Source organism: Archocentrus centrarchus, chromosome 8 (genome assembly GCF_007364275.1).
Source record: "Archocentrus centrarchus isolate MPI-CPG fArcCen1 chromosome 8, fArcCen1, whole genome shotgun sequence".
NCBI classification, from domain to species: Eukaryota; Metazoa; Chordata; class Actinopteri; order Cichliformes; family Cichlidae; genus Archocentrus; species Archocentrus centrarchus.
Window position 1 is genome coordinate 9002065 of NC_044353.1, and position 14256 is coordinate 9016320.

General features: G+C 45.0%; 1 protein-coding gene across 1 annotated transcript; it reads right to left on the bottom strand.

The window, feature by feature from the left end:
- Window positions 1-1244: 1244 nt before the first annotated feature.
- On the bottom strand, window positions 1245-8999 carry LOC115784357 (CCN family member 1). Its single transcript, XM_030735569.1, has 5 exons — window positions 8802-8999; window positions 7311-7524; window positions 6211-6651; window positions 5567-5745; window positions 1245-3751 (listed from the first exon to the last, which is right to left on the bottom strand). The coding sequence occupies exons 1-5, from the start codon at window positions 8850-8852 to the stop codon at window positions 3446-3448; spliced, it is 1191 nt and encodes a 396-aa protein (XP_030591429.1). The 5' UTR covers window positions 8853-8999; the 3' UTR covers window positions 1245-3445.
- Between the last annotated feature and the right edge of the window lie 5257 nt (window positions 9000-14256).

The following is a 14256-nucleotide window of genomic DNA, read 5'->3' on the forward strand; positions in this document are numbered from 1 at the left end:
ATGTAGATTGGGAGGGCACGGGCCAACGCATGCTGCTACCGGTTCTCTTGTGGTTATATGCTGCTCCAGTGGTCCAGCAACTATCTCTATAAAAACGTTTCTCTCCAAGGTTTGAAAGTGGGCCCTGTCCTGGTGGGTATCATTAAACTCGGGACACGGGTCTCTATGAGCTCGACGTCCTGACGCATCCGTGTGGCCGGAGCCATCGCTAATAAAAAAACAAATTATTTCCACAGCAGATACACTATTGCCCAAGGTATTCATTCACCCATCCAGAGCATTGAATTCAGGTGTATAGACCAAGCGCCTCAGCATGCAGGCTGCTTCTACAAACATTTGTGAAAGAATGGGTCGCTCTCAATTAGTTCTTCTCGTGCTATGTGGCATGTCGGGCAGCATGCAGTCTCCAGTGATCATGATCTGCAAGAACCTCCGCATCGTACTATGAAGTGTTCAGGACTTTTAATTCTTGCATGAACGTTATTCACTGGGTGTCCCTGGGGCATCCATGTGGTTTTTGGCACCAGGAGGCATCACTCTCAGGAGCTCAGTGAATACCAGCGTAGTACTGTGATTTCTTTTTCTCTGTCCCAAGTGTTAAGTTTGGTGAGAACTGCGCACCAGTGCCCAAAGCAAGCTCCACAAAGAGCAAGTTTGGTGTGGAAGAACTTGACTGGCCTGCACAGAGTCCTGACCTCAAGCTGATAGAACACCTCTGGGATAAATTAGAGTGGAGACTGAGCCAGGCCTCATCCAACATCAGTGTCTGACCTCACAAATGTGCTTCTGGAAGAATGGTCAAAAATTCCCAGAAACACTCCTAAACCTTGTGGAAAGTCTTCCCAGAAGAATTGAAGCTGTTATAGCTGCAAAGGGTGGGCCGACATCATATTAAACCATATGGATTAAGAATGGGATGTCACTCAAGTTCATATGCGTGTGGAGGCAGATGAGCAAATACTTTAGTCAATATACCGTAGAGCTGCATGTTTGATTTGGCACAGATTTTAAACCAGATGCACTTAATGACACAACCCTTCCATTTATCCCAGCTTGGGATAGACACTGGGAGTACATCAGCTTGTGACCCCCTGAGGGGGTTTGTGTCTCTTCTCAATCTCAAACCAGAGAGCTTTTGCATGTTGAGTGAATGTGTTAACTGCTACACTGCCGAGCAACTGTATAATTTCATCTACATGACAAGAAAAAAATCCTTTTGATAAATGTTCAACAGTGATTGTCAGAGAGAAATTTATTCAAAAATGCAAAGCGATGAACTCATTCCAGCTTTTAAAGCCAATTGTCTGTAAGCCAACCAGATTCCAAGAAGAGTTAATTATGAGTTTTTGTTAGCCTCCCAGTCCTTTTAGCACATAATCTTAAGTATGACTCATTACAGAAAATTACAGACTTACTAATTAATGTACACTGCTAGTCATACAGTCATCATGCTTTCAAAATTGGCACTTAATGCTAATAAAGGATCTGAACCCTGTCTCGTCCAGTGCTAAACTATACACGTACTACTTCAGTATAATGATCGGCCCTTATACAGCAGATAGAACTACAAAGGTAGCAATGCTTCTGTACATAGCTGCACTATAGTTTCCCTTAATAAAACTAAACATACAATATCAAAACCACAGCATCTTCATGGGAAAGTAGCAATGGAAAACTCCAAGGACATTTATCAAATTTAAAGACCCCCGATAAGGATTTGGGGCAACACACATTTTGTAGCTGAGATGGTAGAAAATTCACACACACAAAATAAAGATCCAGTTTCACCTCAGGGCAAAAATATGTAATCTTATGGGATAAAAGAATAAAGTACAATGGTGCTTCCACTGAGAGGAAATCACCACTTTTAAGTACAGTATACAGCTAAAAAAAAAATCAGTTTAAAATTACCTTCAATGCATTTGCATAGGATACAAAATCAGGGTGTGAATCCATGCTGCTGTAAGGTGCATAAACTTCAACCCAAACAACAAGTCGGGTGGATGATCGGGTTCTTCGGGGATAATAAAGGGTCTAGGCCACCCATAATGCAAAATATAAAGACAGATTTGACAGTATTAGCGTCCTTAGAGGTAGGCTCTCACTGACATTTGGCAGCTGTGGACCTTCCCTCTGCGAAAACATAAAGCTCTTCACACGGTCGTGTGAAATAACAGGACAGCTTTCAAGAGCATTTCTCTAAAACAAACCTCACATTAACACGAAGAGGCGTGAGTTATTGTTTCAGTTGCAGCCCAGATTAGACACCGGAGCAGTTCCACCTTCAGTTCACAAATTACATGTTTACCTCAGCACACAGTTTTTTAATTTTAATTTTTAAAGCAAACCAGAGAGTTGGCTGATTGTGTCTTGCTGCCATTTACGAGTCAGGACTGTAATTTGCGCAGAATCAGGTGGTCGACTTCTTGACAGAATCCCGAGCTTGTTCTTCTGGTGCTCGCTAAATGTCTCACTTTCATGTGGAGGCAAGGCAGGGGATGAGTCCAGCTGTGTAAACAACCTTTGACATGTTTCCCACAAATGCCTCAAACCATCAACTCCATCTTTATCCGTTATATAGCTCTTCTCTTCCATTACTATTTGTCATTCATCATTAGATATGGCTTCCTGACCACTCTGACCTCAGACCCCAGGGGTCAAGTCCTGGTTCTGTGGCGATCCTCGCCCTCTCTTGGGTGCCAGAAATGCTGTTCTCTGATATTGTTGTTCTGCCATGCCGGTGCTCCAAGCATAGCAGCACTGCCTTCCCAAGTGGCAGGCTGCTGTGTCATCATGTCTGTCTCAACGGTAAATACCAGAGAATAAATATCATAAAAAGACCCAAACCACATTTCTGTCAAAACACCTGAGATGAACTCCATCTCCTCCCCACACCATCCTCGTCTTCTTTGTCAGGTCCTCTATGTGAGTCTTCATTTAGTTTATCAGTTGTCAGAGTGCACAGACATGATTCCAGCTGGTTTGTCAAATCCACACCTCGAATCCATCAGGAAAAGGAAACGAGCATAACACAAAAATAAAAAAAGAGTTTTGCATGTCTGCGTTTCTCAGCTCATGCTCTACTGTTCCCAACAAAAGTCCCAGGGAGCATTTGGAGCACGGCACCAACACGGTGGCTGCTTTTGCACTCGTGTTTTACACAAAGATTTATTCACATTTTAAAGTCTGGCCAGGCCAGAAAAAAAAAAAACATTTTATCTACACTAAAGCAGGGGCCGGTCACTATGCGGTTTCCACGTTAGAGGTACGCCCATCCAAGTCACATTCTTCTTCTCCACATCCATCCGCAAATGTTTTGGTGTGTGCGCCTCGCCTTCGTCCACTCGTGGATACACTAAGGACAGCTACTCTATAATGGGTGCTGCTAGGGGGGGAGTTAAAGTCTGTTTTTACGAAGGAATGTAGGTGTGGCGGGGTTATGCCACTAGTCCATGAATTTGTGCGTGTCTCCGTATAGCCACAGCTGTGGAGGCATTACAGCCTCGTTGAGATGGTTGCACTCGTCGCTGCACTTGCACGACTGGATGAACATCACAGACCTGCTGAAGCGTTCGCCGTCGGGGCAGGCAAAGGTCACGTTTGCTGTGCGCGTGCGACGTGGCGAGCAGCAGCGGCCGTCCCTGCAAACTCCACAGTAGTTGGGCCGATAGAGGCGCGTGCTCCTACAGCCGGCGTAGGACAGACGGTGTGGCTCTGGGGCCTTATGGGTACGAGAGCACTTCCTTCCTTTCTGTGGGCAGAGAAAGAAGAAAGAAGCAATTCAGTTTTTCCAGTGAAAAGACTTCACCAAGATTAGACGTCTATAGATGTGCAAGCAGGGCTTTGAGACTGTACTGTTCATCATCTTAGTCTAGTCTGTCAGAAGGGGAAAAGTAAATGAACTGATGATGATGATGATGATGATGATGATGATGGCACTAAAATAAACTGCTGCCCAAATTAAAAACTTGATGGTAATCCTGCTAGAATGTCACCAGTGATATAATTACAGACTGTATATAAAAGATGGTTGTGAATGAATGTACCTCTACTATGTCTAAAGGTTGTTGGGATATTTTAGATGGCGTGGCTGTCTGTCTGGGTGATCCGTACAGCAACATTACTAGGAAAATGTTTCTTTGGCATAGGAGGCGCGCCTGCAATGCGGAGGCAGGTTTAAAACTGTGCTCTAGTCAAAGATTTACGGCATCACATTTGCTCAGACTGAACTGCCGTACTGCAGAGCAACATCAAGCAACTTGTTATTCATCGCTCCCGACGTGGAAAGCAAAGTTAATGCCGTCAAGTATGGAGACGGGCTGAAACGTCATAAAGGTCAGAACGGCAGATGAGCGCCGGAAAGAATAGCGTGCCAGCAGTAGTTAATGATTGACACCGATTCACATTAACACCCACAGCAGCTCTGCAAACACTGGGAGAGCTCTGAGAAACAGGTGCACAGCAAGCCATCAGCCTCTTGAGCGGCTTGTGGCAGGAGGCATAATGTTTATGAGTGTTTTGCTTGAAATGCGAGAGAGCAACAGAGTGGACGAAGAAAGTGCTCTCACAGCACAGTGCCACTGAGTGCAGCTGTCAGCCACAGAGACGCAGTTATTCCTCTGCCACGGCTGTAAAAAGGTCTGAAATTCATGCAGAAGTGCAGTTTATCTAATGGCTACTTGAGGCTGGCTCCAAAAGCGAGTTGATCCCTTAGATTCTCGTGTTAAAATGGCCAACCTCAGAGCAGAAATAAACATGTTTAAAGGCAAAAAAGGCCACAAAATATATTTTATAAAACCTCTTAAAGGTACTGACAGCACAAACACAGCATATTTGTCCAGTTCAGTGACTTGAACTGGTGGAGGTGATTCCATCTATCGACCCTACAGTTGCAAAGCAGCAGCACCCTTAACTTTAAGGTAGAGTAGAGTTATAAAACTACACCCATCCAGCTGTTATGAAGGGTCAACTATTTTTAAATGCTGTTTTTGTTGTTGTGTTGTGTGTAAAGCTGCGCAATTTAACTTGTAAATCTGTGGGGACTCACTCACTCCAGGAACTGCACTTTTTGACACTGCAGTGTTCTTGTGTTGTTGAAACAAAGTGAGGTGCAGGCATGCTGCATCTTCAGAGTTATCAGATTGTTTCCTTTAGTTGTTGCTCCATATTTACTGTATATACATTAAGATTGTTGACAGTCTTCACATCTAACCCTCTGACAGGAAATGTGTAATTGTAATTTCAAACCTATTTATCTACATTTTGATGTACTCTGATTTACAACAGCTGAAGAAACTGGGCCTAACTCCACTCCGTCTCCATCCCACGCAGCAACAGGACTGTGAATAGACAGAATGGATCAGAAAGGGGCTCCAGCAACAGAGAGATTCATGGGTGGGGGCTTGATACGTGCCATGATATTAATACCAATCTGCCCCTCGAGATCCCTTCTTTCCTGAATCTTATTTAGCAGGTTGCCTGGACTGTGTGGTTGACAGGGCATGAGAGGAAGCACTGCAACACATGCCTTTATAAGAATCTTAAAAGCACCAAACGCATTCCTCACCTTGACAGGGATAGACATGGAGCTGCAGGGCCTAATGTTGCACAGGCGCGTCTCCTTGATCAGTTTACACCGAACATTGTCATTGGTAACACGAGAGGAAACGCCCATCCCGCAGCTCCGGGAGCACTCGGACCAGGAAGTGGTCTGAACCACACACTGATCTCTTGTCTGCCTCCAGGCTACGAGAGATGAAAGAGAGGACACGTGAGGAAGAGCGACGATGCGAAATGCAAGAGAGAGCCAGAGAGAGAGAGAAGAGAAGCCAGGCCAGCAGAAGTTAAACGGGGGAGCTAAGTGGCCACTGGGAAGTCTGAGGGAAAAGCAGAGGTACACAGATGCAAAGCACACTGGCCTCATTCAGTGAACAGGCAACACTGACGCATACAGAGGGTGATTACAGAGAGGGGAAAGCTGGGTGACAGAGGTATGTGCTGTGTGAGTGCAGTGTGTGAGAGAGTGAGAGCACCTCTGGTGTGCAAGGAGCCAGTGGAAAACAAGCCTCACATAAACGCCAAAACACATGCACAGACGCCGAGGAGACGGCTCACAGTGAGGCCGTTTGTGCGTCAGAGGGCTAAAGTGACTAAAGCATAAACATGATGCTTTACTGTGTGGAGGAAACAGGCGACACCACCCGCCCTCACCTGCCAGGTGCTTGTTGCCACGTAGCTTGTCCCACTTGTGCCCCACCTCCACCAGCTTGTTGCCAAGGGTATCCTTCTCCTTTTTGTGCTTGTAAGGGTAAAACTTCCGGTAAGGTTTCGGATAAGGCTTTGGGTAGGGATAGGCTGGGTAGGGAATGAATGGGTATGGAGGGTAAACGGGAGGTTGGGGTCGCCTGTACACCGGGGGCACCACCGTGGTTCCCTTGTGACAGTCAATGCTGAGGCAGCACTGGCCGGGGACCTTGACCAGCTGCGGGGCAGGGCAGGAAGGTGATGCCAGGGGCACGTGGCTGGGGCAAAGTGGCACACACCCTACCGCTCCATCAATGCAAGTGCACTGGTGCTCGCAACCGGCACGGAAATTCTCGCCATTTTGGTAAATCCGACCGCTGTATTCGCAGGAGCGGCCCTCTGCCTTTGCTGGGAGGAAGAAAGAAGACAGTCAAGGAGCACAAACTTTAGATATCAGGTCATTTTTTAACTAAAGAAAACTGCAAAAGGAAAGAAAAAACAGCATGAGGCTTTCATGAAAATTTGTATGTGTGGTAGGTAGATAAAAGGAGAGAGGAGCAGACACACTATCTCCACATGTAAGAAGGAAGGTCTATTCTTAGACCAGAAGGGGACGTTGACTTGTTTACAGTGTCCTTCCCCTTCACACCCTCAGCGGGACTCCCCATACAACACCCCGGATACCCCCCCTCCCTTCCTGCTTTATATAGCAACACCCCCTAAATAAACACACATATAAAAATATCACTGTCTGTGCATGTGTGTTTGTGTGTTTCATGGGGCTGTTTGTGTACACACTGCAGTACTTATATAAATACCAGAGCTGGCCAGGTTTCAGTCGCAGCTCATGAAGGTGCTTGTTTTTGAAACGTGGCACAGGCTTCAAACCTCAAGCCCCTATCAAAGAGAAACCCCAGCCGCCTGGCTCGGAAGCCAGATTCCCCACCCTGAAGTTACACATTCCCTTGCTCAACCCCCAAGCTGTGCCCAGTCTAAAGCAGGGGGGGGGGGGGACACTCCTCAACCCTCCTCCCCCTCTTCTGCTGTGCCACCTCTGTGGTACGTACCCCTGCAGATGCCATGGGTACGCCCCACATCATTGCCGTAATTGCACTCCAATCCTTTATGGTGGTCACAAGGGCGCCCCTCGTGGCAATCTTGGTTGAGCTGGGCAGCGCACACCTTGCAGCAGCCGCAACCGTCAGGGACTGAACTTACCCCTGGGGGGCAGGATGGGGGCACTGCTGGACACTCGCACACTACTGGACAGTCAGCAGTCACCTGTGGGAAGGGACAGTGTAAGGAATAAGGAGAAATCACACTGGAACCAAGCAGGCAGGATAATAGATTGCCTCAAGTTACCCAGATCACAGAAATTCCTCAAAGTGTGTGTGTGTGTGTGTGTGTGTGGGGGGGGGGGGGGGGGGGGGGGGGCTTAAAAAATTGCCTGAATACTCAGCACTGTCCCAAACCCCACAGGGATATCTGTAACCCTCTGTCACCTTCCGCTTGGCATTCTCCTGGCAAGAGGGGATGAAAGGGACTGACCCCCACCTCCCTGCTCCCTACATCTTTTGTTTCTAACCCTCTCTGTATACACACACACACACACACACACACACACACACACACACACACGCGCACAAGAGCCAGTCTCATCTCATCACCGCTCCCAGCATTTATTGGGATCGCACAGCCTGTGGATCACAGGGAGCTGTCAGTCTGACTGTCCACAGTCAGATCACCTACAGTGATCCCTTCCTGACTCCGCCACTCTCTCAACCCAGGCCAAGTTCTGGTGTGCCAGAACTTACACTGGCACTGCTTTCACTCACTGTTGAGGCTCTTGGGAGGGTTTGAAATTACATTATGCAAAGAGTTGACAATAACTTGTGAATAGTTGTATATAACACGGTAGTTAAAGCATCTGCCAGCCAAAAGTCACATAATATGGCTGGAGGTATTTATAGAGTGGAACAAGTTCATATTGAAGTGTATTTTTAAACACACTGTATAATATTACTGTTGCATAATTTTAGACCTACAGTTGGATGGAAGCCTGTGTACACATGGTTACTTTTATTACTTTTTTTGCCAGGTAATTTAACTTTAAATCAGTGTAACTAATCACATTTATTCAGTGTTTATACTACTAGGCACAGTTTGATTACATTTATGCTTTACTTGAATAAGGTGATTTATATTTTTATATATACTTAACTGGTTTGGTCACTAGTTACAAATTAAAATCACAGTACAAATTGTGATTTTACAAAAAATATTATAAAATTTGAGGCACTGTTATGGAAATAAACTGCCCAACAGTATGTAAAATAATGTAACTGACTTTGCAGAGGACCCCATGAAACATCTCTCAAGATCTTCTGATGGTCCTCAAACCCCACTTTGGAAACCAGCCATCAGAAAGCGCAGTAGCAGCCGTGTTAATGAGTGATGATGATCTTAACAGTGCTGTTACAGTGCAGGCACGTGGGTCTTTAGTGCTCGCGGTTTGCATGAAGCAGCACAGTAAGACACAGCGCACTTCACATACTCACCAAACCGACTGTCGCCACTTGCAAGACTGCAAATAATAACAGCGTCCCCATGCTGTCAGCGGACTCGCATGGAAGACGGGAGCGTGTTTAAAACGGCACTTTATATCACAGGAAAAGTCCAAATCCTCCGCGGGAACAGCAGCTTTGGTCCACAAGGGTAAAATCCGACTCGCAAAGTTATCCTCACATATCCCCCAACACACTCTCAAGTTTTCACTGATCAAAGTTTGAGTCTTGTTTTTATATCAGTCTGCTTCTTTTTATGGCGGACACGCCCACCTCAGTCCTGCTTTAACCAATTAGGACGCAGGCGCGCAGCCAAGGTAGTCCCCACACCTCCAACAGGGCGGGGCAGGGGGAAGGGGGCGGGACTTGGATCTGCAACACAGATGTGAGGTTTGGCGGCGGGGGGCGTGGCCAAGCATGAACGCAGTCATTCATAAAAATTCAGAGTTACTACATTCCAAAGAGGAGCTGGCTTTGGGGTGTTTATTTATTTATGTTTGAGTGAACATAATATTTTTGATCCTTTTAAGTTCTTTTCACACGCATACCTCGGGCTGTCGGGCCGCCGCTTTGTGAGAAGTAAAATAAATATACGCAGCTGCTAGGCTGCGCTTCATTAATACTGGGAGCAGCCATGGAAAACAGCTTGGAATTTCCTTCTGCCACTTTATAAAAATACTGTTAGACAAGACTTGGGCAGATCAAACCCAAACAGAAGAACAGAGTGTTCCTAGGAGCTGGGTATGACTGAGTGACAGGGATGCTTGAAAATCATTATAATAATCTTCAGTGCACTTCATCTTTTCCTTCATCCTTTTTTCTTTTCTGTGCTCTACTTAGCCACCACATCTCCCTACACACACACACACGCGCGCGCAACCACATGCTCGTGCACAATTCTCAGCACCTGAACTTGTGGGTAAAGTGCACAGGTATTCACACCAATATTTTCTTTAAAAGGGTTGCATACGTACGTAGCGCACTCTCAAACATTAAACTGTTCACTGGAGACACAATTGCATGGCTCCCTGTTGAAATTATGAGAGGGATTGTTGTTCTCTAAACTGATTATTAAGCAAAATGACACCTGCAGTCATTTGTGCCAGGGGGAAGAAATGATTCTTCTTTATCCTCTGAAAGTGACCTCTTGTGCTTATACTATAAATAGGAAACTCAATTAGAGAAAAAATACCAGGTCCCATGCACTGTGGCATTGGGCACAGGTAACTTTTTTTTAATATATGCACTTTTTTAATTTGTTATTTGGTCAAAATAAACTTTACATTCTTAAGAAAAACACTCGTGAAAAGGGTTAGGAGGCATTTTCTTGACGGAGCTGCTAGCTACCTTTCTAGGGAGTCAAAAGCCAAAAGGTTGAAAGCCACAGGCTATTATCATGGACTGTAAATAGATGATGGACAAAGTAACCTTGGTGTTACCAACTGGTTAGTGAGGTCCCATTGTGAAGCCTCAAGGTTTCAGGATTGCCAATTTGGTGCTTTGAAACTGGGCATCGCAAGCCCTGACCACAAAAGTAAGGAGCACTACATGCTTGTGCAGTAGAAACAACCTGCTCTATTTGCAGGTTGTTTCTATCTGTTTTACTCTAAATACGACCATATTTCAGAGACTTAACATCATGTTGTATTCAGAATCTCATCCTGGAAGTGTTTGCTGTAGTCACAGATCAAGTAAGAAGGAGGGTCATTTTTTTTCTATAGACTTCTATAATTTTGGACTTCTTTTGCAGCCTGATGAGTCGCCCCCTGCTGGCCATTAGAAAAAATGCTGGTTCAAAACATAAGCTTCCTTTTGGCTTTTCTTTGTAGACAGTGTTATACACATTCTACGAATGCAGAATGCAAACACTCATGTAAATAGCAAAAGTATAAAGTTGTGCAAAATTTAAACACTGAATCATAATTAACTCTGATTTTAAATGTGCATGCACCCGTTTTGCAAGTTTATTTATGTCTGCATATCAGCAGCTCAGGCCACAAGCATTTAATGCAGGCGTTGGACAGAGCATACACCGTCATACATTATACATATGTGCAGTGTGTCCTCACTCACACAGAGGCCTACGCAGAAGACAAAATTATGTATTCAGCAAACCTCCAACCTCTTCCCACACAATCCATCTCTCTCTGTCAGAGCACGGAGGTGATGTAACAGGCCCGTGTAAACAAGCCCAACGTGGTGAGAGAAAATGAAGAGAGAAAAAAAAACACAGGATTTTGCTGAAGCTTCTGTGTGTGCACCGACCCTCACATCACGCACACACACACACACACAAGCGTGTGCACACACACACATACACACACACACATGCACACGCTACAGTCTGAGACATGCAGCTGTTGTTGTTCTAATTTTTCAGGTTTCACTGACGCATCAAAGAATTTGTACTTTCCACTCTGGTCTCAGCATCATCCACAGCAGATGTAGTAAACAAACTTATTGCAGACACACTGAGGAGGAGGAGGCATTCGTCAGCTCAGCCACTTGCAAGTGTTGACCTTTGTATTCTGAGCGCACGGCGGACATCAACTCATAAACTGACACAAACTGCTTTTAGAGTTCACTGGAAAAGCTCCCTGTCACGGCTATTTTTGTTAAAGGGAGGTGCAAAAGGACAGGAAGGTAATAAGGAAAAAAAAAAAAGGCAAGCCATGGCAGGTGAGAAACACATCAAACCTTCGAAAACAACTCGGTGGAAATAAATGACAGGCAGAGTGGGGGTGTGTATGAGAGAGAGAGGTGTAGGGCGGATGGAAGGAGCCAAGGAAATGTTCAGCAGCAAGAAAGAAAAGATCGAACGGGATAATAGTGTGAGGCCAGTGGAACAAAAGCAGCTCACTTTTCACATGTGATTCTCCGCCACAGAAAAACGGTGTGAGCCAAGAAGAAAAGTGATGGTTTGTGTGTCTGTGAGAAAGCGTGTGTTTATACACACAGGGGATGGGAGCGGAGAGGAGGGGGGGAGAGGAAGACAGGTGTGGAGTGTTTGTTTAGGAGAGCTCCTGCCACACCTGCCGCAACACTCCTCTGACTCTTTCAGTGGTGCAGCCCACAAATGCACCATGAATTATGAATATATACACCTATACAGTCAAGATACAGTGTAACTGCGGCTTGGTGATATGTACTGCTCAAGGTGTAGCCAAAGCTGTATGATCTTAATAAGAAGGAAAGGATTATTAAAGGAGAATCTTTTTTTGCTCATTTCCAGCTGTATGTTTTTGTTCTTGGACACTATCCTAAAGAAGTTTTGCATGATTCACTGTTCAAAATAATCCTGATGCATCTTAAATTGGGCCTTGATGCAGCCCCAGCAGTTCACCCCCCCACCCCCCCAGGTCTGAAACAAGCCTCTCCCTTTAAGACTACTCCCTCTTTGCCAGCTTTCTTTTGATTGGCTGCACTTCACAAACCAGATGGTTTGAACGGCAGGTGGTCGGGGCTCCTTGCAAGGATACCACTTTAATACCTGGACTCCTTTGCTACAAAACTGTGCTGTGGTAATGCATGCAGAATATGGATTTGGCATAGTCTTGCTGAAATAAGCAGGGACTTCTCTGAACAAGACAGTAAATGGACAGATACCTAAAAGACTTTTTCACAGCTGCACTCTTATTCACAACGGGTCACCACAGCAGATGGTTCCCCATATTTTATTTGGCAGATTTTTAGACCTATGCCCTTCAAACCAAGGAATTTGTGTCTCCTCCTTGTCTCAAACTGGGGATCTTTTACATGTTAAGCAACTGTGTGAACCATAGCGCTTTTCTACTTTAACCTCCTGGGACCCAAGCTCCTGTTCGGGATCCATCCATCAATTTTCTTCTGCTTATTTAATTCAGGGTCACGGGAGGGGCTGGAGCCTATCCCAGCAGCCATAGGGAGAGAGGCAGGGTACACCCTGGACAGGTTGCCAGTCTGTCGGAGGGCTAACACAGAGAGACAGACAACCATTCACACTTATGGGCATTTTAGAATCACCAGTTAACCTAACCCCACTAAGTGCATGTTTTTGGACTGTGGGAGGAAGCCGGAGTACCCAGAGAGAACCCACAGAGACACGGGGAGAATTCCACACGGGAAGGCCCCAGCTAGATGATGGATTCGAGATTGAACCACCAACCTTCCAGTTAGCAGATGAACTACTAGCTCCTGAGCCTGGAGGGCAGCTCCAACACCTATATATATACTGTTCAGCATTCATGTTGTCTTCACAGATGTGCAAGTTACCTGCGCTGCTGGATGGTCTCTCTCTCCTCTTCAGCTCGACTTCCAAAAAAAATTAAAATGTTTCAGCAGCCAGACCAGATGGACCATTTTCAAGATCACCTCAGTCCATTAAGCTGAACTGGGTCCAGAGTAGGCAGCAGTGATTCTGGATCTTGTTCATATGTATACTGAATATTAGTTTTATTAGTCTTGAGACCCCTGTTTCTTTTTAAAACTGATAACAGAAATAATATGACTCTATGGCAAAGGTAAACAAATCTGAATTTTATTGCTAATTTCTCATTAATTTGCTGCATTACTTTGTTTGCGTATGTGCACAGATTCAGATTCAGGATGGCTGACCAAGAGAGAAAAAAAATGAGAGACCAAGGGTACAGGCTGTTCCAAAACAGGAGAGAGGGGAAAGAAAAACAAGGATAGAGAGAGGTTAGGAGAGTGCCAGTAAGAAAGGATGAAAAGGGGGCAAGGAATTTAAGTCCCAAAGTTATTTTTAAACTAAGAACAGGAACGTTACTGTTGACTTCCCCAAACGCAGAATCAGAGACTGGCATAAGAGCAGAGCTGGGAAAAGAAGAATATATATATATATATATATATATATATATATATATATATATATACACAAAAACACACAGGCAGACAGACACACAGGCCTCATGCAGTTGTCAAGTGCGTCATCTCATACATGTGTATACATCCAGGCACATGCGTCCTCCAAACACATGCCCGTCACCTTTTGATATATTTCATGGTCTCAAAGCAACACTTGCAGCAGGATGTGTATGCATCTTCTTGTAAACACACAGTGTCGCTTTGTTTAAAGACACTCAAACCTTCAGTGAAAAATGAGAAAGCGGTCTTTGAACTTCTTTTAGTGTTGTTTCATTGTTCCACGTGTGTATACAGCATATGTATAATGCATTTGATCTAATTGACTATGATTAAGAAGTGGTGGATAGACGGAGAATCCTAATTACAGGCTGTGGCGAGGGCATTTCAAATGTGATGTTTCATCAGATATAGTATATGTGACTATCATAAATAAATAAATAAGAGAGGATACAGTTTCACACTAACCGAGATAAAGAGAAGGTCATCAAGTGTAATAATCTTCATGGTGCAATCTGCTCAATAACAGGCTTTATGCTGTGTGCTTTTCCAGGCTGTTATTATCAAATAAAGACATTGGGATTTATGG